The 27,904-nt window shown below is 41.8% G+C and overlaps 1 protein-coding gene across 1 annotated transcript; it reads right to left on the minus strand.

The window, feature by feature from the left end:
- Positions 1-328: 328 nt before the first annotated feature.
- On the minus strand, positions 329-27,904 carry gpr142 (G protein-coupled receptor 142). Its single transcript, XM_043714944.2, has 3 exons — positions 27,801-27,904; positions 14,541-14,705; positions 329-2,078 (listed from the first exon to the last, which is right to left on the minus strand). Exons 2-3 carry the CDS (start codon positions 14,695-14,697, stop codon positions 1,294-1,296), a joined length of 942 nt encoding a protein of 313 aa, XP_043570879.1. The 5' UTR covers positions 14,698-14,705; positions 27,801-27,904; the 3' UTR covers positions 329-1,293.

Raw genomic sequence — 27,904 nt, forward strand, 5'->3', positions numbered from 1 at the left:
TGGCGTAAATCCAGGATCAGACCTCCTGGCCAATCAAATTGGCTAGTTGATCTCCGAGGCTGGAATTTCCTGTCCAGCGAGGAGCGGGAATCTTATCTCCAAAGACTGTGAGGCAAGTGGCACTGTTGGGACTGCATTCCCAAATGTGTGCAGGTGTACTGCAGATCCGAGTTGTACAGTGCGATGTTCACACAGACATTCAGACCATTAATCGCAATGGTAATGCCGAGCTGTCTTAAAAGGCTAGCAGATCATGTCAGTGCTTTGAACGATAAAGAGTTACTCACCAAGGAAAAGACATTCAGTTTTTAGAACTTTTGTCTTTTATTCATCTTTGTTGACCAGGAGGACTCTCGAAGAGATGTTGCATAAACTACAACAAATGTACAGAACAGAAATCGGACATTCAGGTTAAATGGTCTATGTCAGTGCTTATGCTTCACACAAAGCTCCTCCCATTCTCCTTCAACTAACCCTATGAACATAACTTCCTCCAGCTTTCTCTCTTCCGGGCTGATCTTGCTTCCTTGGAAACACACCAAAAAACTTTGCAGCCAATCTGTTTGCTAAATGTAATTCAGTTCAGTTTTCGTCCTACTTTACCAAGAAGCTATGACACTGCCAACTGTGTGATTGTTAATTAAGTGCCTCGGGAGATGGTTTGACATGCAAAGACTCATGCAAGCTTCTTTTGAAGAACTGGGATTTCTCAACTTTCAGTTTTATTAGCAATGGCACTTCAATAAAGTGGGGAAAACCATTAAAATTCTGATTAGATTGATGTAAATTATTCCATAAGTTAAAAATCTGCCAAAATATATTGGTTGCATGCAAGCTGACAGTCAGTTACAAAATGGGATGTGGGAAAATTCAATTCCTAATGAAGGGCTTATGCCCAAAACATTGATTCTCCTGCTCCTCAGATGCTGCCTGACCTTCTTTGCTTTCCCAGCACCACACTCTTGACTCTGATCTCCAGCATCTGCGGTGCTCACTTTCTCCCTGTGCGAAAATTCACTCAGCTTCCCCTCCTCCTTTGTTAGGGAGGTTGCTAAAATTCAGAGTTGCAAATGCATTCTGTTTCAATCTCACTGTACTAACTCCTAGAAGGCATATAGCATTGGAGAAGTTTTAAAATGTAACAGTGATTTTTGTTTTGACTAACATGCAACCATCCACTTGTTACAATATTTTATCTTAAAGCATTGTTTTGTAAAGTCTTCAATTTCAAGGTAAGTCATCTTCCCAAATTTGCTCATGGATTACAATTGTGACAGAAGGGTTGTGTGCCCCTCACTGTTTACAGAGGGACTGGATGACCTCTTTCACTGTGGTGCGAAATCGTTTGCTCACAAAGCAGTACAGAAAAAAGTTGACTGCAGTGCTCATCAGTGCCAACATGTTGGCCAAATCCAGCATCAGATGGACCTTCCAGTTCTTATTGACAGATGCAACATACAGATGGTAAATAATGACAATGGTCCGAGGTGCCCATAGGATTACAAAGACGGTAGTAACTGCGAGAAGAATGGCTGTGGTTTTACCTGAACGGCTTGTCAGTGCTCTCTTCTTTTTCAGTTTGTAGATGATCAGTGAATTGACAATCAGAAATACTGTGCATGGAATAAAGTATATAATGAAACAATGCATCCATATTAGTACTTGATCGAGAACGGTGGGTGGGTTACTCACTCGCCAAAGATCAGACCACCAGTAAAATGGCACACCTGTGATTAAGGACAGGACAAAGACAGTTGCTATTATTTTTTGAGTGCGTTCAGGGTATGACACCATGCGATATTTCAGTGGGTGGCACAGAGCAAAATAACGGTCAATTGTCATCGGCACTGTGATCCAGATGGAGGCATGGTTGGCGGCAAACTCCAGGATGCTGACGGTATGCACCATTGTAGCTGGGATCTCTCGGTGAAGAATGGCTGTCTCCAAAATGAAGCCGACAAATATGATGAAAAACTGAGTGAGGATGTCTGAAGCTGAGAGGGCCAGGAGGTAGCAATAAGAGGATTTCTGTGTCTTGTTGGCCAGTCGTGAGAGGACGATTACATTCAGGATGTTTACTGAAAGCAAAAACAACACGTTAAGCAAATGATTCTGCACTTTGTGTAATAGGGCAGATGATGCCATTGGTATGTAATAAGCTGGCATCATATCACCTTGGAATAGACATTAAAGGGTCATGGGCAATCACCCAGTATACTCCAGGCATTACCAAACTGCAAGGGCAACAGATTTTAAGTAAGGGATTTTAAACTTCAGTATTGTCACTTATTCAGTTCCATTCAACTCCAATTGCGTATTCACCAACTGCAAACTGCTCTCAGTACCAACCAATTGCCATTTTCATTCAAAATTTATGAGCTTTCATCCTTTTCAGAATGGGCTTTCCAGCCTCATCACTTCTAATGTACGTTTTTCTTCCCTTGCAGTCACTTTCTGCCCTTTCTGATGTTCATCCTCCATAATTTACAACCTGCACCAATACCATCTAAGTCATCTATTACATCTGCCGTGCTGAGGTGTGCAATTAATTCAGTCAGTGACTGTCACTAGGCATCTGATAAATGTCTCCACTGTGGAAGTGCTCCTGCAGCCCATTATCAATGCCTGGCTGAAGATTAATTCTACCCCTCTAAGCAGAGCTGCTTGAGTGAGTTACTAGCTTCAGAATAATTACCTTGTAGTCAATGTCTTGGTATTACAGCTTGAAATGCAAGAATTTTTGTGATTGCAAAACAAACCCAAAGTAGCTGTTGGAAGAAAGGAGGTGACTTTATTCCATTCAAAATGTGACTTGGTTCTTAGATAAGTTAAGATGCACATCTATTCTGTGAATCTGAATTGACAAAATATTTTCTACTACTAACTGGAAATATACAACAGTATTTATTTCAAATAAAAAATAAGAGTGCACTCAATAAGCATTTTATTCCATTAATTCTGCTCTTTCCCCAATCTACGCTTTGTGTACACTGCCAGTGGCTTTATTCCATTCCTTTTATCTTCAAAGGGAAAGTTGCTTACAAATAATTCCTGCACCATTTCTCTTTACAGGCAATGGATGCTCCCTCCATGCCTAGTTTGGATAAACTTAGTTTTAAAAAAAATTCATTCATGGAATGAAGATGGTCACTAGCTGGGCCAGCATTCATTGCCTATCCCCATTTGCCCAGGTGGCCGTTAAGAGTCAACGACATTACTGTGGGTTTGGAGTTACATGAAGAAAGTGAGGACTGCAGATGCTAGAGATCAGAGTCGAGAGAGTGGTGCTGGAAAAGCACAGCAGATCAGGCAGCATCCAGGGAGCAGGAGAATCGACGTTTTAAGCATAAGCTCTTCGTCAGGAATAAGGCTTGTGGGCAAAGGGGGCCCAGAGATAAATGGGAGGGGGGTGCAGCTGGGAGTGCGATAGGTAGATGAAGATGGAGGTGAAAGTGATAGGTCGATGAGGAGGGTGGAGTGGGTAGGTCTAGTAAGGATGGCAGTTTCCTTCCCCAAAGGACATTAGTGAATTTTTTTCCCCCCCAAGAATCAACACATGGTCATCATTAGACTCTTAATTCCAGATATTTATTGAATTCATATTTGACCATCTGCTGTGGTAGGATTTGAACTTGGGTCCCCAGATTATTACCTGGATTAACAGTCCAGGAGTAATATCACTAGTCTATTGCCTCCCTGTAGTAGCACCATTCTAAACATTAAGACTGATGACTTTATGATAAGAAATAAACAAAATGATTATTCACGTGTTGGGCTTAAAGTCAATCCTCATGTAACTATCCATTTGGAAAGAAAAATATGCTGGATTATTATGTACATGAGCAAGTGGTTAAGACTAAATAGCTATTTCAGGAGCTAGCACAATTATAATGGTCCAAGTGGCCTCCTTTTATATAATTCAAATTCCTCTACAGTCATGAAAATCAGGATTTAGTGGATTGTACCAAACAAATAGCTTGCAGCTACTTAAAAAGTATTAAAATGTCATTGTGTTTAGGTGCATGGTGATTAATTGATTGTTTCCATTTAGTTAACTGTAGCAAATTTCACTTAAAAATGTCCAGTTTTCACATTTTTTTGTCAAAAGAAGCAAATGATAAGCTGGAAAGATTAGCATTTCAGAGTGTGTGATGGAGAGAACCAAACCCTTAAAAAAATATATTTTACTATTGCATTGCAGACTTGGCAGATCTGCGCTCCAGTGGATTTGGGGGAATGAATGGACAAGAAAAAGGTCAACACAGGAACAAGGAGCACAGGGCAGTTCCAACAGAAGCTTCAGGTGCTGCAGGTGGCACCATGCCATACTATCACCTGTAAGCCACACAGGGGCTGAAATTGCGCTACACCAACCATGTGAAACGGGCTTGAAGCGAATTGTCAGTCAATACTTTTCACTGTGCTGACCTTCTTCTCATTGGAGTTTGCAAAAACAATATTTTCAAGTCTTTTTGGAGATCTGTTTCCTCATCTCACATTTATGTGGGTCGCAGTTAAAAATCTTGACAATACCTTCCATGTGAACGGAAAACAGAAAAGACCATGTGAAAGATTGGCTATTTTGCCAGTTTAACCCCCTTGATCTGTCTTAATGTAGAAATCAATGGCACTTTTCATCCAGTTCTCGCCTCTTTCACACTCCCAATTGCCATTTTGGCTCCAGTGCCATCTCGACCCCAAACCAGGAATCCCTAAAGTAGGGGGATGGGGGAGATGGTGGATGTGGCCCCGAGTGCACTCACAAGCTGAAATTTAGGGGTCGTGGGTTCTGAGGACACAATAGCTTCAATCAGAGCCGTGAATGAATTAGAACAGCTACTCTCCCCAAACAGGCCCCCACTCTCACAGCCCCCTCACCACATCCCCAACTGGGCTCATAAATCTCACTGATAAATTCCAAGGCTTGAAATGGGGTGACAGTATGATAAGATTTGGGAAGTACTGCCCTAAACTCTGGAATTCTCTCCCTTAATGGTAGTGCCTTTTACTCCTCCTAGATATTCTTTAAAGCTTCTGACCAAACCTTTGGTCAGGTGTTTTTATTTCCTTCTGTGTGATTCGATGTCAAGATTTGTCTGACAATTTTGTCTGAAGCTCTTTGGAAGGTTTGCTATGTTGAAGATATCATGTAAATGGAAATAATTGTTCTTGATATTAATGTCAGACAGCATTTTGTTTGAAATTTAGGTCTGCTGGAATTTCCATAGCCGTGTACATCTATACAGATTTAAAAATCTAGTCATTCCCCTGTCACACTGACATCTCACTTCAAGCTGTCAAACGTGGTACAATTACAGTAAGATAGTTGGACATGTCTGCTGACTGACCCAATGGTATTGATCTGGCATCTCTTCAAAATCTGGAACCTAAGATCACATATGTTTAGTGAATCTCAGAAAGTACCCAGTGTAGACCCCATTGTGCAAGTAGAGGTGAAGTTAAGACCTGTTGAGTTTCTCCAGCACTTTTTTATTCAATTTCAGCATCTACAGTATTTTTCATGGAACCCCTACAGTGTAGAAACAGGCCATTAGGCCTAACAAGTCCACACCAACCCTCCCCAGAGCCATTGTCCTCCCCTATTCCTCTACATTTACCCTTAATGCACCTAACCAACATATCCCTCAACACTATGGGCAATTTAGCATGGCCAGTTCACCTAGCCTGCACATCTTTGGATTGTGAGAGGAAACCAGAGCACCCGGAGGAAATCCATGCGGACACGGGGAGGATGTGCAAACTCCACACAGACAGTTGTCCAAGCTGGAATCGAACCCAGGTCCCTGGTGCTGTGAGGCAGCAGTGCTAACCAGTGTGCCACCTTTCTTTAATTTCAGTCCAACATAGTATTTTCTTTTAACTCACTTACAACTTAAGTTTCCTTTTTTTTCCAATTCTTAAAGAGCAGCGACTTAAAAAACGTCTTATGTAAAATTAGAGAGTAATACAGCAGACAAAGGTTCTTTGGCCCATTGAGTCTGCACTGACCTATCCATACTAACCCCACTTTCCAGCACTTGACCCTTGGCTTTGACATTTTAAGTGCTCATCCATATCTTATGACTGTGTGGTTTCCTGCCTCCCAGGAAGTGCATTCCTCATTCCACCACCCTCTTGGTCACCCTGGTATAGAAAGGATGTTGCTAAACTTGAAAGAGTGTTTTCCTCTAAACGTCCTGGTCCTCATTATTGACCCTTTCAATTATGGGGATAAGCTGCTTCCTATCCACCTTGTGTGTGCCCTTTGGAAGCTTTGTAGACCTCAGTCAGGCTCCCCCTTCAGCCTTCTCTGCGTTAAAGAAAACAATGCGAGCCTATCTAGACTCTCTTCGTAGCTAATGTGCTCCAAACCCAGGCAACATCCTGGTAAATCTTCTCTGAGCCCACTCCACCAAAGGTCTGGCCTTAAGTTTGTGCAAACTAAGCTACAGTTGCAACTTTCACTCTTGAACACAAGCCCATCCCCACCTGACTATCACAAGCATGTGGTTCCCAAACCAGACAGCAGATAGATCAGGGACACTGAGGCCAGTTGTACTGCCACAGCCCTTCACCATATCAGCTACTACACAGAGGGTGGAATTAGCTTGTACTTTCCTGGAACGAAAACAAAAATCACTGGAGAGACTCAGCAGGTCTGCAGAGAGAAAAACTATGAACATTTCAACACTAGTGACGTCTTTGAGCCTTTCTGGCTTGAGTGTCTTGGTGGAGCATTGTAAACAGCAGGAATTCAACAAGTCATTGAGACAGCTTAAAAAACTAAGGTGGTAAGAACATAAAACTAAACATTGTCATCTGTGAAAGAGGGCAAGTGGAGAAATATTCCTTCCTCAGAATAAAACTCCTTTCACCATATATAGCCTGAAGATATTGCAGCAGAAGCTAAATGTGTGGAAATTGCCATGTGATTTCTGACTATTTCCTTGGTTTTATGGCTCTCTCACTGATGTTGCAACAGCACAAAACATTGGTGAGGCCAATACTGCATAGAAAACTGCATACAATTCTGGTTGCCCTGGTATAGAAAGGATGTTGCTAAACTAGAAAGGTTACAAAAAAGAAATTACTAGGATGCATCCAGGACTGGAAGTTTGAGTTATAAGGAGAGGCTGGATAGGCTGGGACTGTTTTACCTGGAGTGTTGGAGGCTGAGGGGTGACCTTATAGAGATTTATGATATCATGAGGGGCATGGAAAGGATGAATAGCCAAGGTCTTTTTTTCAAGAATAGGGAGTCCAAAACTACAGGGTACAGGTTTGAGGTAAGAGTGGGAAGATTTAAAAGGGACCTGAGGGGCAACATTTCCATATAGAGGGTGGTGCATGTATGGAACAAGCTGCCAAAGGAAGTGGTACAGGCGGGTACGATTACAGCATTTAAAAGGCATTTGGGCAGGTACATAAATAGGAAAGGTTTAGAGGGATATGGATGTAATGCAGGCAAATGGAATTAGTTTCATTTAGGAAACCTGGTCAGCATGGACCGAAAAGTTTGTTTTTGTGCTGTAAGACTATGGCTCTATGTGGACTCAACAGCAAAGAATGAAGATCAGTCTCATGCAGACACAAGCCAACAAGACCAAACTTGACACTCTGATGCACTAATGTGACCACTATTGATGTTGAATTCTGTAAGAACATAACTCAGATGCCTTTAGTTCCTCATCGGAAATGCAATTTTCGGCTAACAGTGGAACTTAAAATCAGCAGCGTGGCTTCACCATTTCGTAAATATGCCTAATATACTCATGTAATGTCCTATCTCATCAAGAACCGACTCCTGACCTTTGGTCCTAGATTCTGTAGCTTTGCATACAAAAATTATTGTGTATAAAAATTGATTTCACTCCTTTTTTACTCCAAATCCTTCACTTTCCATGTATGTTGTATGGTGAATATGATTCTTCATCACAATTGCTCATTACTTTTTAACCTACAGAAATAATGGAAGAAAGACTGGAACAGCCATTCCCTGTTGAATTCAAAACCACGGCCAGTAATCAATGTCAGTGTCATTATTGGTGGTTCAGCAGTTCCAAAGACTCAACATGGGCTTCAGTGCCTATGCCAATATTATTTGGATGTAAAGGTTGACCTCCCCTACTTTATGGTTAAAAGTTTGGTTCAAAAATTCAATTTGTGCAAAAGTTTACACGGTAGAACCAAAGAAATAGAAGTTACTTAGAAAATAATTTCCCTGAGTATTAGCTGATGCTTTATACACTGTTCCTAATCATTTCTACAAATGCTGGCCACTTTGTTGAGATGACTTTCCTCTGCATTTTGGTTTGTAATCTGTGAACTCATAAAGGACACTCTTTGGAAATATTATTGCCCTTTTAAATGGGTCATGTTAGTAGCACCTTATTCTGTACTGCCTGAAATTTAACATTAACCAATGAAATATATGTCATCCTGCAAAGGTCATTTAGAAGTCTTCTGTTTGTTTGAGTCAGAAGTTCCATTGGTCCAGATTGCAATTTGAACAAACAACAACTGATTTGTTTAAACATACAAGAGATAGATCTAAATTTAGTTGAGCAATATCGAGGCTAGTACATCTTGAGGAATAGTAGTTTCATCCAATATCATTAAGCATCTGTAATTCTACTGGGGACTCGCTGTCAAACTGTAATGTAACCTTTTTTGTACCTTAAAGAGACAGGGCAGAACCATACATTTTTTACAGAAATCACTCTTTGGTGTCAACATTATCTCCATTTCAATGCTCTTAAGCATAATAGAGAGAGAGAGAGAGAGAAAGGAGAATGCTTGTTTGTCTTTGTATACTTGTGTTTTAGCTATATCCCCAGGACTGAATATAAATGAAGGAAAACACGACAAATTGACCATCATCTGGAAAATGAATGAGGCAATTGCTTAAACTCTTTCAAAAGAAAATGAGCACAGCAGTATATACAATAGAACCAAAGAGATAGGAGTTGCTCACTTCCACAATGCAAAGATGTGCAGTTAGGGTGAATTGGCCATGCTAAATTGCCAACAGGGTTCAGGGATATGTGGGTTAGGTGCATTAGTCAGGGATAAATTAGAGTGATTGGGATTTGGGTAGGATACTCTTCAGAGGGTCTGTGTAGACTTGTTGGGCCAAATGGCCTGTTTTCACACTGTCGGGATTCTAGGAGTATCTGTGAAAAAGGACAGGGAACAGAACAATATCACCAAAAGACTGGGATAAAGTTGATGTAATGAGCAGGGATTACATTGAGTACAAACTCGTTTGGCTGACTGTTTCTGGAGTATATATAATTTTAAAGCTGATTGTTCACTAACCAAGCTGCTGCCTTATTCTGCAGTTTACAGAAATGGGGAGTCTCTTCACTGTTTCTGAGTTAACAGTAAGTCTGATCAGTGTCTTCTGCCAAAAGATTCTATCAACTCAGATGGACTCCAGGCCTGGCAGAGGATGTGCCACAATGTACTCATCAATGTCTTGCTATCTGTGTCTTAATTTTTTATTGTCACCTCTTGGGTCCTTGCCAATAAGCTTTGACTGGTTGATGATTGATTTGTTACTGTATAGATCCCAGACCAGGTAGGCAGTGTATCTTTAAGACAGTTACATGACATCCCGACATGTGATATTTTGGTATAAAGGTAACCGTCCTCACCCTCAGTCACTGTTCCAAAGCATTGGGGTCAGTGCAATGTGTTCGTTCAGTTAATTGTGTGTATGTTATGTACAACACTATCAGTAAGCACAGAACCTGGACAATGTGCAATTCTGTGATATTATTGCAATATGCATTATTAATGTTGTTAAAATGAACTCCAAGACATTTATCTAATCAAGAACCTAGTCTTGGTGGTAAATCTTACATGGGCTAACAGATAGGACTGCATTCACTCCATTTCAAACTGTCAGGGATGTTTAATCCAGGACAGCATGTCATGATCACAGCCAGAGGACATTAAAAGCTCATGATCACAGCTAGATCATTACAGCCAGTGGGTACTTAAAGGCTGAAAAAGTGACAGTTGTTTCTCATCACTGACCTGATTTTGGAGTTGAAGTGAACAACAAAGACCAAAGTGTTATAATCTGGAGAAGAAACATTTGTGAGCACTCACTCTCTTGTTGAAAAAAAAAGAGGTCACAGCTGTGTTAGAATCAATCTTTAAGAGATTATGGCTTAGAAAATCTCACAGTAGTTGGAAAGAGTTATTAACATGGTTTCTTCAAAGGGAAATCATGTTTAACCAATTTGTTGGAATTCTTTGATGGATTGATATGCACTGTGAGTAGAATATCAATAATAGAATAGAATAGCAATTTATTGTCATGTGTAGTTTTGCAAAAATACAGTGAAAAGTTTTATATGTCACCACACCATGGTCCCTGAATTGATGACAGAAGTCAGAAGTAAGAAGGAAAAAAAAGTAAAAGCTCATCGCAGTTTAATTAACAGCTCCTACGGTCAGGGTACACTGGTAAACAGGGCCTGGCCGCACCGAGACCACCATGCCGGGCTGGGCCGGACTGAGACAACCACGCTGAGCCGACCTGGGCCAAGACCATCATATCGAGCTGAGCTGGGCTAAAACCACCATGCTGGGCCTTGCCGAGACCATCACACTGGGACGGGCCAGTGTGGGCTGAGACCACCACGCCTGGCTGGACCAGGCTGAGACCACCTCACCAGGCTGGACCAGGCTGAGACCACCACACCTGGCTGGACCAGGCTGCGACCACCACGCCTGGATGAACTGAGACTACCCTGCCACACTGAGGTGAGACCTCCATGCTGGGACTAGAACATTACACTGCGACAACACCAGCACATCAGGACAACACCAACCCTCCTGGATAACGCCGCCACACCGGGAGACTGCTACACTGAGACACAGCTACACCAAGAGACTGACACACTGGGAGACCACCACACCGAGAGACTGACACACTGAGAGACGACCACACCGAGAGACCACCACACCAGGTACCAAGCTTATACTGCCATTCTGGGCCATTGGAAGCCACTTTATTGCTGAGCCTGGGTCAGGAGAAGACACCTTCCACTGAAGTTGTTAAAAGAAGGTAAGGTACCATAATAAATGGAAACATTAAGAAAAAGCATAGAAAGAAAACAAAGTAAAATGGGCAGAGTAGATGAGCTCCAAGCTCCTGGGCTAAAGAACCTGGACATTGTGCTTTAACTCAGCTGCCATCTTGATAAAGGATAAAGAGAAACCTGTAGACCTCCTATACTTGGATTTCCTGAAGACCATTTGATAAGATAGAACACTGTTGTGGAAAATACAAGTGTATGATGTAAATGGAACTCTTGGGCATGGGTAGAAGATTGGCTCGCTGGCTTTGGGTTTTTGCCTGATATGGCAGCGGGTAATAAGTAGCATCCCACAGCTGTCTGTGTTGAGGCATAACTTTTTACAATTTACGTCAGTGGCCGGGAGGAGGGGAGTGAAAGCATGGCAGCTAAATATACAGAAAACACCAAGGTGGGGAGGAAAGTAAAAGTTCTGAAGAAGTACCATTGGACTCGAAACATTAACTCTGTTTCTCTTGCCACAGATGCTGCCAGAACTGCTGAGTTTCTCCAGCAGTTTTTATTAGAGGTAGGAAGATCTGTTGAGAAGAAGGCACAAGGAGTTTGCAGATGGAGATAGATAGGTTGAGTTAGTGGGCAGTTGAGATATAATGAGGGAAAGTGTGAAATTTACTTTGGCAGGAAGAACAGAAAAAAGCAAAGTATTACTTTAATGAAGAACGACTTCTGAGTGGGATTTAGATATTCTGGTTCATGAGTCACCATGAGTTAGTATGCAGGTGCAGCATGTAATCAAGGGATCTGGGAGTGCTAGTCGAGGATTCTCTAAAGGTAAACATGCAGGTTGAGTCCTTGATTAAGAAAGCGAATGCAATGTTGTCATTTATCTCAAGAGGGTTGGAATATAAAAGCACCGTTGTGCTACTGAGACTTTATAAAGCTCCGGTTAGGCCCCATTTGGAGTACTGTGTCCAGTTTTGGTCCCCACACCTCAGGAAGGACATACTGGCACTGGAGCGTGTCCAGCGGAGATTCACACGGATGATCCCTGGAATGGTAGGTCTAACATACGAGGAACGGCTGAGGATCCTGGGATTGTATTCATTGGAGTTTAAAAGATTAAGGGGAGATCTAATAGAAACTTACAAGATAATACATGGCTTGGAGAGGGTGGACGCTAGGAAATTGTTTCCGTTTGGCGAGGAGACTAGGACCCGTGGACACAGCCTTAGAATTAGAGGGGGTAAATTCATAACAGAAATGCGGAGACATTTCTTCAGCCAGAGAGTGGTGGGCCTGTGGAATTCATTGCCGTGGAGGTCAGGACACTAAATGTCTTCAAGGCAGAGATTGATAAATTCATGATGTCACAAGGAATTAAGGGCTACGGGGAGAATGCGGGTAAGTGGAGTTGAAATGCCCATCAGCCATGATTGAATGGCAGAGTGGACTCGATGGGCCTAGTGGCCTTACTTCCACTCCTATGTCTTATGGTCTTATGGTCTAATGGTATTCTATTCTTTAGTATGAGAGGGATTGAACATGAAAGTAGTATAAAAGCAAAGTATTACAGCTGCTACAAATATGAAATAAAAATAGAAATTAGTGTAGAAACTCAGCATCTGTGGAGAGAGAAACAGAGTTAGTATTTGGAGTCCAATTTGATTCTTCTTCAGAACCAAAAATGATGGCTTTCATGCTGTTGACCGAGGGGGAGGAGGAGTGAGTGAAAGAGACTGTGCGGGTATCCGAACAAAAGAGAAAGTAGTTGCTAATTATGGTGAGAGAGAGATGGGAATGTGAAATGGGCCAGTTGCTCCACTTCTCCCTCTGTCAATAAAAGATTAAGGATGTAATGTTACAAGGGAATCACAAATGCATGGGGGAAGGTGCAAGCTAAGAGAAAGCTTGAGGGTTAGGGCTCCAGAAACCTAGACTGTGTCAGCAAGTCAGGATGGGCTTTCACTCCATGGTTTAAAGAAAAATCTCAAAAAGTCCCATTGGACATTTTGGATTAAAGAAGACAATCAGAAAATAATTTAACAACCAAAGTCGACCCCAAGAATGAACTGAAAAACGATTGAAAAAAAGGGCTCATATTGCTTCAGCCAGAGGGAAGTTAGCTATTTCAGCAAGAAAGGATTAAATTGGAACTGAATTGATCAGTTAAATAGTTGTACATACATTATCTTATTGTATAGTCTATATTATAGTCTTGAATTGCAACACAATTGATGTTTTGCTCCGGCTGTAGATTGGAATCTATTATAATACAGTGAATCATTAAATGGAGCTCATTCTTCATTAATCTTGGTCAGGTCTGAGGTCTTACACCAGTGAGCTGCTAATATAAATTCAATTATAGATTTAGGAAAGGAAATTAACAATGTATCTGTCCGAATCTGGAACATAATGTGATTCTTGGATCCATTATACATGTTCCGTGCTTTGGGACACCTTAGCATTTATCCACCAAGTCAAAGTCAGTAAAGTCTCAAATCTAATTTCATGAACGTTAGGACTGGTTGTTCCAACAAGATGTTTGTTGATAAGTATGCCTCAACAATTATGGCTTTTAACAGCCTGAAGAAAAAATAAAGTTTTAGAAAGAATTGTAGTGTTCATTGTTTTATCCATTTGTCTGAAGGCTGAGATTGCTGCCTTGATTTATTTTATTGCTTCACATCATCTGTGACCTATTTCAAATGGCTGATACTTGGCAAGCTATCGATTTGGCTTCACCGCATGTGCTGCCATTGGCTCAGTGGAGCACTTGCAATAAATTGGATTTACAGACAAATTTAATATTCCAGCACACGTGAGTCCAGTACTTAAATGATGCATTAACGTCCATCAGTTTAAAAAGTCATCAGCAAACAAATGCTACCATGCCTTAGAGGAACACAGAACATCATTGCCTCACTGTTGATGCACTGATGTGATATTTTTAATAAGAATGCTGCAGATTCATTGGACAGAATAAGGCACAAATCTTATAATTATATACCCCTTCCCAGCAAAAATTCCACATGCTGAGAAGCAATTCTTTTCTAAATCTCCCTTTTAATGCTGATGTGATGATTTGAATTTATGTTTTTCTCTTACTGTTCAGTAGAAGCAATTTTATACTTCAGATACAAGGAAGCATCTTCCTTTATAAGTTTAAAAATATCCAACATCATCTCATGTCCAACTCCCCAGCTTGTTCCTTGTAACCCTTGACTCTCTTGCCAGTCAAACAATCTGATTAATTTGCCCCCGAATGTCTTTTGACTCTTTCTTCTAATTTTACTTCATTAAAGAATCTTGGAAGATGTCTCTACATTCAGAGGCTACATAAATGCAAGTCTTTGTTGCTGAACAGCCTATCCTCTCTTTAACGGAACCAGTGACACTGCTAAATTGCAGTTGCAAATGTTCATTTGAACGAGAATGAATTCTCAATACTGCAGGAATGATTGATGTGAAAGAGATGATGTTTTCACTCACCAGGTAACCCCAGACAGAGCAGGACACTATAGTAAATGACTGGGACAACTCCCAGAACACATGGTGATCTCTCAGCACTCGCTTCACCCAATTCCTGCCAAGGATCTGAGAATGTTCTATTGTGCTCTTCAATCATGTTCTTTGTCAGGAAGCGCATCAGAAGATCTGCAAAGTAAAGAATATTCGGTATTGCCTTTCCATTCTAAACTTGTGCAGATGGGAGAGTCTGCTGGTGCATTTAATGACTGTTGCAATTTGTAAACATGAAACCATCCAGGTCTCTGTAGCCCCTCTGCTAAGTTGCACCAAGTCCCATTCACCCATCCCTCCTATGCTTGTTGACCTGCAATGACACTTTTTAAAGAAATGCCGCCATTTTAAAATTCAGATTCCTTCACGTTCTCATCTTTCCCTATCACTTCTTCCTGTCTCTCTCTCTTGAATCACCTTGTGCTCCTTTGAGGTATCTACTTTTCTCATGTTCTTTTCTCTTGATGTAATATTCCCAGTGTGCATTCCCAGATGTCAATTGCTTCATCACTGACAGCCAAGGTCTGATGCTCTGGAACTTGGAGTACTGGGAGCAGATCTGAGCATCACACTTCAGGAAGGATATATTGACCTAGGAGGGTGCACAACGTAGTTTTACGAAAATGATTATTGGACTTCAGGAGTAAAGTGATAAGGAGAGATCATACAAATTATGCCTGTCTACCCTCAAATTTAGAAGGTTAAGGGATGATCTGATCAAAGTCTTCTAGATATTAACAGGAAAAGGGTAACAGGGTAGATAAACTAGATCTACTGGTTGGGAACAAGGGCAGAGCCTAAACATTAGGGCCAGATAGTTAAAGAGACATGTTTGGAAGTATTTCTACACACAGAGGATGGTAGATGTTTGGAACTCTCTTCCACAAATGACAGTTGATGCTCAATTTGCTGTGGATTTTAAATCTGAGATGGATAAGTTTTTGTTACTAAAGGCATTAAGGGATATGGCCAGGGCAGGTAGATGGAGTTAGGTGACATATCAGCCATGATTTGAATGGTGGGGGCTGAATGACCTAGTCTTGTTAATATACTTCTATGTTCCTATAAAATCCTCTACCTCTCCTACCTTTCCCCTCTTATGAAAAACTCCCTAGAACCTACACCTTCAATTCATTTTAGTCATTTACTGTTGGACCTCCTTATATAGCTGGCTGTCACACTTTGCTCTATAACTGACCTGTGAAGTGTCTTGTAATGTTGCATCACGTTAAAGAGGCTAAATAAATGTAAGGTGTTATTGTAATCAGATGACATTAATTAATAAAATTCTCCACAAGGTTTTACTACTGAAGTTAGTCCACTCAATATTGCAGGAGCTATTCTTAAAATGCATTAAGTCAGAATAATAATTTCAAAGCTCACTCAGTGAAGACTGCACATTAGGAAATGAGGAAATGCCCTATTTTTCCTGCATCATTACACGATGTGTATTAAATGGCTGCATCTCCAGAATCTCTCACTGGTAATCTATTTAAACAGGTATTCGCTCAATCAAATTCCACATGTATTTAGAGCAATGATGTGCTTTGAGCAGAATCTTTTTCATACTAATCACTTAATATTATGAATTGCCAAGCTCAGTCACAAAAGTAAGGCTCATTATTTTTTATATAAGTAAGGAATCCATATATTGGAATGATATTAATTCTCAGGCATTCAGCAGAACAGCAACAGAGACAGTTTTCTCAGCAATTGTAAATGTTGGTATGAATCCAAGTCACTGGGAATTAGGCAACTCCTCATTATTGTCACCAATGGGGCAATTAGCTCCTAGATTTCAATGTTTGTCACAATTGCACTAAATTTGCGGTAGAAATGTTGATGCCTTACAACAGTAGGAAGTGAAAGCTGCAAATCCCTGTTGTAAGCTTTGGTGACAGTAATACAGTAAAATGTCTACAAAAGATAAAGTCATCTTATCGACAATGGAATGGATCCCCATTTAAGGAGCAAGAGATGACAGTCAGAATTTGAAAGTCAAAATTTCAGCAAAATGACTAAGTAACAAAATATCTAGAATGATTAAGATAATACAAAAGAGGAATTCTGAGGAATAGTTAATGCTGAAAATGATCAAAATTTCCCCAGACGGTGAGGGTCAGATATCATTTTCTAGATTATTCTAATGCAGGCTGTTACCATTGAGTCACATTCAATTTTACAACTTAGTTGTCCAGGCACACTGATTTTTGTTTATAGTGCATGGTATAAAGGGAGATGGCACCGTGATAATGTCCCTGGACTAGTACGTGAAAGGTCCAGCTCTAATGGTTAGAGGAAATGGGTGCAAGTCCTTACACAGCAGCTGTTATATTACAATTCCATCAATAAATCTGGAATATTAAACTAACCTCAGTGACGGTGACCATGACAACTATCATTGATTGTTGTAAAAGCCCATTTTGACATCTGGTCCATGAATGTCCTTCCGGATGCAAATCTCCCATCCCTACTTGATCTACATGTGACTCCAGACCAATAGCAATGTGGTTGACTCTTAGCTGCCATCTGAAATGGCTTCGTAAGCCACTCTATTTTGTCAAACTGCTACAGAGTCTAAACCAGGCCAAACCAACCTGACATTGACCTAGTTTCCTGGCATGATAATGGCAAACACCACCTTGTTGATCCTGCAAAGTTCTCCTTACTAATATAGAGTCATAGAGTCATAGAGATGTATAGCATGGAAACAGACCCTTCAGTCCAACCCGTCCATGCTGACCAGATATCCCAACCCAATCTAGTTCCACCTGCCAGTGCCCGGTCCATATCCCTCCAACCCTTCCTATTCATATGCCCATCCAAATATCTCTTAAATGTTGCAATTGTACCAGCCTCCACCACATCCTCTGGCAGCTCATTCCATACACGTACCACCCTCTGCATGGAAAAGTTGCCCCTTAGGTCTCTTTTATATCTTTCCCCTCTCACCCTAAACCTATGCCCTCTAGTTCTGGACTCCCCGACCCCAGGGAAAAGACTTGGTCTATTTATTCTATCCATGCCCCTCATAATTATGTAAACCTCTATAAGATCACCCCTCAGCCTCCGACGCTCCAGGGAAAACAGCCCCAGCCTGTTCAGCCTCTCCCTGTAGCTCAGATCCTCCAACCCTGGCAACATCCTTGTAAATCTTTTCTGAACCCTTTCAAGTTTCACAACATCTTTTCGATAGTAAGGAGACCAAAATTGCATGCAATATTCCAACAGTGGCCTAACCAATGTCCTGTATAGCCGCAACATGACATCCCAACTCCTGTACTCAATATTCTGACCAATAAAGGAAAGCATATCAAATACCTTCTTCACTATCCTATCTACCTGCGACTCCACTTTCAAGGAGCTATGAACTTGCACCCCAAGGTCTCTTTGTTCAGCAACACTCCCTAGGACCTTACCATTAAGTGTATAAGTCCTGCTAAGATTTGCTTTCCCAAAATGCAGCACCTTGCAATTATCTGAATTAAACTCCATCTGCCACTTCTCAGCCCATTGGCCCATCTGGTCAAGATCCTGTTGTAATCTGAGGTAATCCTTTTCGCTGTCCACTACACCTCCAATTTTGGTGTCATCTGCAAACTTACTAACTGTCCCTCTTATGCTCGCATCCAAATAATTTATGTAAATGACAAAAAATAGAGGGCCCAGCACCGATCCTTGTGGCACTCCACTGGTCACAGGCCTCCAGTCTGAAAAACAACCCTCCACCACCACCCTCTGTCTTCTACCTTTGAGCCAGTTCTGTATCCAAATGGCTAGTTCTCCCTGTATTCCGTAAGATCTAACTTTGCTAATCTAATGGGGAATCTTGTCGAACGCCTTACTGAAGTCCATATAGATCACATCTACTGATCTGCCCTCATCAATCTTCTTTGTTACTTCTTCAAAAAACTCAATCAAGTTTGTGAGACATGATTTCCCACGCACAAAACCCATGTTGACTATCCCGAATCAGTCCTTGCCCTTCCAAATACATGTACATCTTGTCCCTCAGGATTCCCTCCAACAACGTGCCCACCACCGACATCAGGCTCACCGGTCTATAGTTCCCTGCCTTGTCTTTACCGCCCTTCTTAAACAGTGGCACCACATTTGCCAACCTCCAGTCTTCTGGCACCTCACCTGTGACTATCAATGATACAAATATCTCAGCAAGAGGTCCAGCAATCACTTCTCTAGCTTCCCACAGAGTTCTCGGGTATACCTTAACATTGACTCTGGGCCAATGAATTCTCATGGCATCAGGTCAAACAAGGGCATGGAGACCTCCTACTGAATCCCACATACAACTCTCCCTTGACTGATGAACCCGTGCTTCCCTATGTTGAACAGCACTTGGATGAGGCACTGAAGGTAGCAAGAGCGCAGAATGCAGTCTGAGTGGGGGACTTAAATGTTCACAAACCAGAGTGGCTCAGCAGCACCACTACGGACTGAGTTGTTCAAATTTTAAAGGACGTAGGTGCTGGACTAGTCTGCGGCAAGTGGGCAAGTGGGCAACCAACAAAAAGGAAAAACCAATTTGTCTTTATGCTCACCAGTCTGCCCGTTGCAGATGTATCCATCCATTGCGGTATTGGTAAGAGTGATCACCACACAATTCACACTGGGGATAACCTCCATTATGTTGTATGGCACTATGCCAATGGCTCAGACCTTGAACAGATCTTGCAAGTCAAGGCTGGGCGTCCATGAGGCACTGTGAGCTATCAACAGCAGCAGAATTGTACTCCCAACACAATCTGCAACCTCATGACCCAATAAATATCCCCTGTACCATCAAGTCAGGGGATCAACTTTGGTTCAGGATTGAGTGCAGGGGGGTATGCCAGGAGCAGAACCAGGTGTAGTGAAAATTGAGGTGTCAACCTGATGAAGGTACAATGCTGCACAACTTACAAGTCAAATAGACAGGGCTATTGCACAGCAAAAGAGAAGGTACAGATACCAGACTTCAGCCAATTTGATTCACTCCAAGTGATATGAAGAAATGGCTGAAGGCACTCAATTCCAGTCTGAAAAAGGCTATGGATGCTGACAACATTCGAGGGATAGTACTGAAGACTGGTGCTCCAGAATTTGCTGCTCCCCTGGCTAAGCTCTCCCAAGTACAGTTACAACACTGGCATCTCCCCGACAATGTGAGGAATTGCCTAGGTATGTCCTGAACACAAAAAACAGGACAAACTTAATCCAGCCAATTACCACTCCATCAATCTACTTTAGATCATCAGCAGAGAAGGAAGGTGTCATTAACCGTGCTACCAAGCAACTCCAGCTCAGAAATAACCTGCTCAGTGACACCCAGTTGGAGACCACCAAGGCCAGATTTTGGTCTCATTACAGCCTTGATCCAAACATGGAGAAAGGATCTGAATTGCATGAGAAGACATGAGGTGAGAGGGACCGCTCTCGACATCAAGACAGTGTTTATCAAAGTAATATATAGCATCAATGACCCTTAGCAAAACTGGAATGAATGGGAAGGAGGGGAAAAACTCTCTGATAGTTGGAGTCATACCTGACACATAGGAAGATGGTTGTGGTTGTTGGAGATCAGTCATCTCAGCTCCAGGACATCCCTGCAGAAGTCCTTCATGGTAGTGTCCTAGGCCTAACCACCTTCAGCTGTTTCATCAATGACCTTCCCTCTGTCATAAAGTAGGGATGTCTGCCGATGATTTACACAATGTTCAGCAGCATTCATGATTCTTCAGATACTGAAGCAGTCGATGTCCAAGTGCAGCAAGACATTAACAATATCTAAATTTGAGCTGGTAAATAATGAGTAATAATCATGTCATCTAAATGTACAAATTAGGATTTGGGTAGCACTCTGTCCACTTCTCTGGATGAGTGTTGCTCCAACAACTTTCACGAAACTCAACTCCATCTGGACAAAGCAGCTCAATTGATTGGCACATTCTCCATCACCTTCCACCTTACTCCCTTCACAGTCATACACAGTGGCAGCATGGGTACTTTCTACAAGATGCATTGAAGCAACTCACTAAGGTTCCTTTGACACCTCTACCACCTCAAAGGACAGGTTCAGCAGATACAGGGGTACAACACTAACTATATATTCCCTTCCAAGCCATCCATTCTGGCTTAGAACCACATAACAGCCCCTTCACAGTCGCTGAGTCAAAGTCTAGGAACTCCCTTTCTAACAGCTGTGTGGGTGCCCCTATACCCAAGGACTGCCAAGGACTGCAGCAGTTCCAGAAATCACCACAATGCCACCTTCTCTGGGCCAATTAGGAATGGACAATAAATGCTGGTCCAGCCAGCAGTGCACACATCCCATTTGCAAAGTAAAGAATGATGTATTCTGAATAAAATTAGATGTAAATAGATGTTGTTCATGCAAACTAAACCAAAATGTTTATTAAACCTTTCATTGTTCTCAGCCACCATCAGGCCTAATTCCAACTCTCTCAAGACCTTGTCACATTTACGTAGTTAGCTCAGTTGGCTGGATAGCTGGTTTACTATGCACAGTGATATCAAAAACATGGGTTCAATTATTGCACTGGCTGAGGTAACTATGAAGCTTTGCTTTTCTCAACCTCTCCCCTCACCTGAGGTGTGGTGACCCTCAGGTTAAAGCACAGCTATCTGTGTCTCTATAATGAGACAGCAGGACTATGGTAACATTACTTTTATACACAGTTAGAATCAGGTCCCATGGTTTTCCTATGAATGTTTCTCAACCCACAATTTATCACAAATACTGGTTACTCAGCTCAAGTATATACATTCACTAACGCCTTCCTACTTACCAAGCATTAATAGTTTTGGATCCACTGGAAAGAGCATGTTAATAAAACTCAACACCCTCTGCTCCCCTCAGTGCTCTATGTTGTCAATTTAGAAGATTATGATGCCAAATTGTAGGGGTGAGTGTTGTTACAGAAACAGGGGTCCCCATCAACAGCATGTAAAAGCAGCTCTCTGGTCAGGATGGAATATTGAGGGAATATGGTAAAAGTACTCATGAAGAAATAGAGCAAAATGAGATACAGGAGAGAGAAAAAGTTAACAATGAAGAGGAAAGGTAAGGAGATGGAGATGGGGAATGATGTCTTGGAGGGTGGGGTGAGTGCTGTTTCATTTCGTGAGATACTGATGCTTTACTTATGCTGCTGCACCTCATCTTCATAAGCGAGTGACAAAGACCAAGATTCTGTGAAGTGCATGATTTAGAAACTGGTCTTGCCTCACACATCTGTGATCAATTAACAATGGGAAAGCTCTCTTGATAAGCATTGGGCTGAAACTTAATACTTCCACAAAGTGTCATTTTTGTCAGTATCATGGAGAACTTCTCTCTGCAAGGTCTGGCAAGTTTTGTCTCACTAAGGTTCCAAACGCGCCTCATTAACAACCCAGCACATCCTATGGTGTCCCTCTTGACCAGTGCTAGCCCAGATCTACCATCCGCCATGGCTGTTATATCCGGGATAACCCAGATTGGACCTTCATTTTTCCTGACAGTGAGCATGTCTGACATTGGGAAGCTCAAGTTCCCTTTGAGTTGTGATATGGAGGAGCCAGTGTTGGACTGGGGTGGACAAAGTTAAAAATCACACAACACGAGGTTATAGTCCAACAGGTTTATTTGTAAGCACTAGCTTTCAGAGCGCTGTTCCTTTGTCAGGTAGCAGTGATATGAAAGCTTGTACTTCCAAATAAACCAGTTGGACTATAACTTGGTGTTGTGTGATTTTTAACTTGGTCTACCTTTGAGCTGTCAGACCTGAATTGCAAACTTCCATCCTGATTTCAGGATTCTGATATTGTCCTCCCGCACAATTAAGATCCCCTACTCATTTTTTTCTGACAACTGGGAAGAGCACAAGATTTCACCTGCGATCTCCAATGCTAACATCAGCATTTTATTGCATTTCTTTTGGATTCCCTGTAGAATTTGAACTCACATCTCATGCATAGCTTAGGATTGTCCGACCCATAACAACTGTAATGATACCTGTAACAGGTTTACCTCATTATAAATAGGTTACTATTTTTGACCATTTTAACCCATTATCAAATTTGCACCAGTAAAACTGCAAAGGGTTTGGGTCCAAACTGATGGTGCATCACAAAGTAGTTAAACTAAATTCTTCCACAAACATTCGAAAGCTGACATAACGAAGAATACCAGTGAAGAATTCCTCTCCGGGCAGCAATGTTGAAACCTTGCTCTTGATAATCGTTTGCACGTGAGACATTTTCCTCGTGTAGTGTAAATAACACGAGGATCCAAGTTTATAATTTGAAGTGTCCACAGATTGCAGACTGCCTCCATTGGCACTAGTAGTTTGTCCTGCACTTTGTGTTATGAAATAACACAAAGTGCAGGACAAACTACTAGTGCCAATGGAGGCAGTCTGCAATCTGTGGACACTTCAAATTATAAACTTGGATCCGCAAAAAGAACAGTGCGAGTTATTGCAATGCAGAAATGCCCAGAAGCAACTGTTCATGAACACTGAAACTATGTAAGTAGCCCATTTCAGTGTGGACTACGAAATGCTCTTGCTGTCTTTCAGCAGGAAGCTAACCTATTTCTATGGAAATGAGTTCCCTCGCCGGCTACAGGAATGGGACACATCAACAGATGTAGGTTAAAACGAGCAGAATATAATTGCACTGATGTGCCGTTTTTCCGAATCATTTGGCATGAACATTAGTCCACTCCCCCCCTCACCACCTGCACCATTTCCACTGGGAGAGAGGCATTCAGCAACATTCCCATCCCATCATCAATACTAATAATTCAGGATGTAGTAATGTAGAGACATGAAGAATAGGCCATTCAGCCCCTCTGCCCTGTTCTGCTATTTTATTAGAAACATACCCAGTTCCATTACACTGACCAATATCACTAGTGCCAAGATGGTAATTTAACCTGCTGATTTGAGTGAGCCACATGATGGATTTTCAGTATGGATCTCCCAATATTTGGAATATTTTCTTATCATTCAAATTTTACTAATTGAAAGCTCAAAATTTGTTTTACATTTTGTTTTGTTCATTCACATTTATTGGCTCACCAGGCAGTTAAGAGTCAATCACATTGCTCTGGGTCTGGAGTCCCATGTAGGGCAGGTAAAGATGGCAGTTTTCTTTCCTAAAGGATGTTAATGAACTACAAACTAGCTCACCTGATTCCTAATTTCAGATGTTCATTGAATTCAAGTTACACCATATGCTGTGGTAGGATTGTGGACACCATTCCTCAGAATATGATCTGGGTCTCCGGATTAACAGGCTAGTGATAATACCACTAGGCCATCTCCTCTCCTTACACAGCCTGAATCAAGAATTCGTGCTCTTAACTTTTTCATTAACCAGATAGAGATCCTCCTGAAATCGATTGTGTCATGTGAAGTGAAGACATATTGCTGCAGCCCACAATAGTTATGCTCACTTCAACAACATTTACATGGCACCTTTGATACACCAAAATTTACAGGAGCACTTTTCAGAAAAATTGCGACTCTGAACCGCGTTAAACATCAGGTCAAATTTTCACTCCCTGAGTCAGGAGGGCTGAGTTGTGCAAATTCCCAACACAGGATGAGTGCCCTAAGTGATAGCGGCTGGAGGGTGTGGACAGGAGTCCAGCTCACCGACATGGGAATGAATTGAAGGCAGCCACCTGCACCATTCCCAATGGGAGAGAGGCATTCAGCATCATTCCCATCCCATCATTAATACTAATAATTCAGCATGTAGTAATGTAGAGACATGAAGAATAAGCCATTCAGCCCCTCTGCCCTGTTCTGCTATTTTGTTAGAAACATACCCAGTTCCATTACGCTGACCAGTGCCGAGATGGTAATTTAACCTGCTGATCCTTAATCACAGACTCTGTAACCCAAACCCAAATGTTGGTGTAAGCTTCCATGGAGCAGCAGTGGAGGCCTGAACTCCTGCCCAGACCCTTCTCCCATCCCAGTGGATTTTATCCTGCCCATTTGTGTTGGTGTCATTTCCACTTCTTCAGCTTATGTTAGTGACATTGTGTCATCCCTCAAGCATCACATGCCAAGTAGAGGTGAGGTGATTTGCTCCCCATTTTGACTCTCCACACAACCTCAGGTCCCATCCTGATTGGAAATCAAGACTCCTGAAACTCTCCAATACTAAGTTTCTTATGTTCATTTAGAATATTACTTGCTAATAGAACTGCTTGAAGAAACTTGTAGTTATTGCTTTTGGAAAGGACTAACAAGGCAAGGGAGTATAGGCTGAGAGGCCAGACACTGGGGACAGAGGGGCCTTGGTGTGTATATCCATAGATCCTTGAAGGGAGTAGGGTTGGTAGATATGGTGCTTAAGAAGGCATATATGATGTTTGCTTTTATTAGTCAAAGCATCGAATACAAGAGCAGGGAGGTTGTGGTGGAGCTGTATACGATCTGGATATAGATTTGCTTGATGAACTGAGAGGTTCATTTTCAGACGTTTCATCACCATACTAGGTAACATCACCGAGGAGAAAGTGAGGTCTGCAGATGCTGGAGATCAGAGATGGAAATGTGTTGCTGGAAAAGCGCAGCAGGTCAGGCAGCATCCAGGGAACAGGAGAATCGATGTTTCGGGCATTAGCCCTTCTTCAGGAATGAGGGCTCATTCCTGAAGAAGGGCTAATGCCCGAAACGTCGATTCTCCTGTTCCCTAGATGCTGCCTGACCTGCTGCGCTTTTCCAGCAACACATTTCCATCTCTAGGTAACATCACCAGTGAGCCTCCAGATGAAGCACTGATGGCATGGCACACTTTCTATTTATGTGTTTATGTTTCCTTGGGTTGCTGATGTTATTTCATGTAGTGATGTCATTTCTTGTGGTGACATCATTTCCTGTTTTTTTTTCCCATGGAGTGGTAAATGGGATCCAAATCAACCCAAGGAAATCTAAACGCATAAATAGAAATCAGGCCATGCCACCAGCACTTCATCTGGAAGCTCACGATGATGTTACCCAGTATGGTGATGAAATGTCTGAAAACAAACCTTCCAGCTCAGCGAGCAGACCTACATTCAGAAACTCAACCTGAGCTACAAATCTTCTCAAAACTCGCTAGCTGTGCACAATGTTAGTTAGGCCACATTTGACACACTGAGTACAATTCTGGTCACCTCACTCTAGGAAGAATATAATTGCACTGAAGGGCATGTAGAGGGGATTCACCAGGATGTTGCCTGGACTGGAGTAACTCACCTATGATAAGTGACTACATAGGCTAAGGTTTTCCTTACAACAGAGAAGGATGAGGGAACATCTGATTGAAATGTATAAAGTTCTGAGGGACATGGAAAAGATAGATAGGGATTCTATGTCGAGTGGTCAGTAACGCGGAGGCACAGTTTTAAGGGAAGGAGTTGTACAGCAAGGAAACAGACCCTTCGGTCCAACCCGTCCTCACCAACCAGATATCCTAACCTAATCTAGTCCCATTTGCCAGCACTTGGCCTATATCCCTCTGAATCCTTCCTATTCATATACCCATCTAGATGCCTTTTAAATGTTGTAATTGTACCAGCCTCCACCATTTCCTTTGGAAACTCATTCCATACGTGCACCACCCTCTGCATGAAAAAGTTGCCCCTAAGATCACTTTTAAATCTTTTCCCTATCACCTTAAACCAATGTCCTCTAGTTTTGTCGTCCCTTACCCTGGGGAAAAGACCTTGGCTATTTGCCCTATCCATGCTCCTCATGATTTCAAATGCCTCTATAGGGTTATCCCTCAGTGTCTGATGCTCCAGGGAAAACAGCTCCAGCTTATCCAGCCTCTCTCTAAAGCTCAAAGCCTCCAACCCTGGCAACATCCTTGTGAATCTTTTCTGCACCACCTCAAGTTTACTGAAACATCAACCCTCCTGCTCCTCGGATGCTGCCTGACCTGCTGTGTTTTTCCATGTGCCACACTTTTTGACTCTGATCTCCAGCATCTGCAGTCCTCACTTTCTCCTTCCAGGTGATGCAAAGGGTATTTGAGGAAACACTTTTTCACCCAGAGGGTAGTGGGTATCTGGGATCCACTACCTAAAAGGGTAGTGGGGGTGGGAACCCTCAAGACATTTAAGAAGTATTTCTTTATAATTGTTAATAATTGACTATAGGGCAAATTCTGGAAAATGGGATTAGAATAGATAGATGCTTGATGCCTAGCATGAATACAATGGGCCAAAGGGCCTTTTTCCTGGCTGTAAAAAAAATCTATGACTCTGTGAGGTGAGTGAAATCTTCACTCAAATCAAACCAAGAAACCTTCATGTGGAAATGAGTATTACACAGGGAGGATAAAATTCCCTCTGTTTTCAGTGTCTTATTACTTTATGGAAAGACACAGTAATACATACAAACTGCTAAAGTGAGATACAAGAGTAGAGCTAACATGACACAACCTGATGGGAAGGGAAGTGTAAACATGTTATGATGAGAAAGAAATCCGGATCAATACTGCCCTGGTGAGTGGGAACTTGAAAAATAACAAAGTGCAAAGGAAATACAGACACAGTGTGTTAAAAGGGACAACAGGCTCAGTAGATTTTGAGAGAAATGCAGATATCATGTTGAGACGAAAAGTGGACATAGCAAAATAAGAGTAAATGGTAAACCTAACTAGCTGCGAAGGCAGAGTGCACACAACAGCTCTCAACTGTATTCTGTGCTTTGAAAAATAATTATTAAACTGCCTTCAGAGACCTGAAAATGATATCATCTCACTTTGCCTGATGTTCAATTGCCACAAGTTATTTTGTTAAATTGCAATAAAATCTGCTGGAAATTGGTAAATTTACCTGTTGCTCTGGATGTGCACCATGTTTGTACACCAACTTCTCTCCACAAGCTAATCAGAACCAAGCCACTAATTTGAAATTCTGATTATAGCCTGTAGGTGAATTTCTAAGAAATGCACCATTTCACACTTAATAGCTGAAAAAAAGAGACTCAAAGAGACAGGTTTGATGTTTCTCATGCATACTTCTACATCACAACAGTGAAAATCCATATTTGAGAGGGCTATAACATTTCATAATTAACCAGAGTTGAAGACATGGTACACAGACCCACTATTTCCCAAGTGGTCTCCCTTTCTTCTTTCAACAGTGTCTGTAGAAAAGGCACGCTCTCAATAAAAGACAGAGGTAAAAGACGATCTTTTAAAGACGTGAAAGCCACCTACCTCTGCTGCTCGCCAGTGGTAATCTTTTGTTAAGTTTCTGTGGCTCATAGTTTTTCTCGTTAACTAACAGCTTCGCTGCAGCAATCTTTTCAAGAAGCAGTGCA

Source organism: Chiloscyllium plagiosum, unplaced genomic scaffold, assembly GCF_037043375.1.
Source record: "Chiloscyllium plagiosum isolate Xiang-an unplaced genomic scaffold, Cpla_swu_hap1 HiC_scaffold_25, whole genome shotgun sequence".
In the NCBI taxonomy this organism is placed as follows: domain Eukaryota; kingdom Metazoa; phylum Chordata; class Chondrichthyes; order Orectolobiformes; family Hemiscylliidae; genus Chiloscyllium; species Chiloscyllium plagiosum.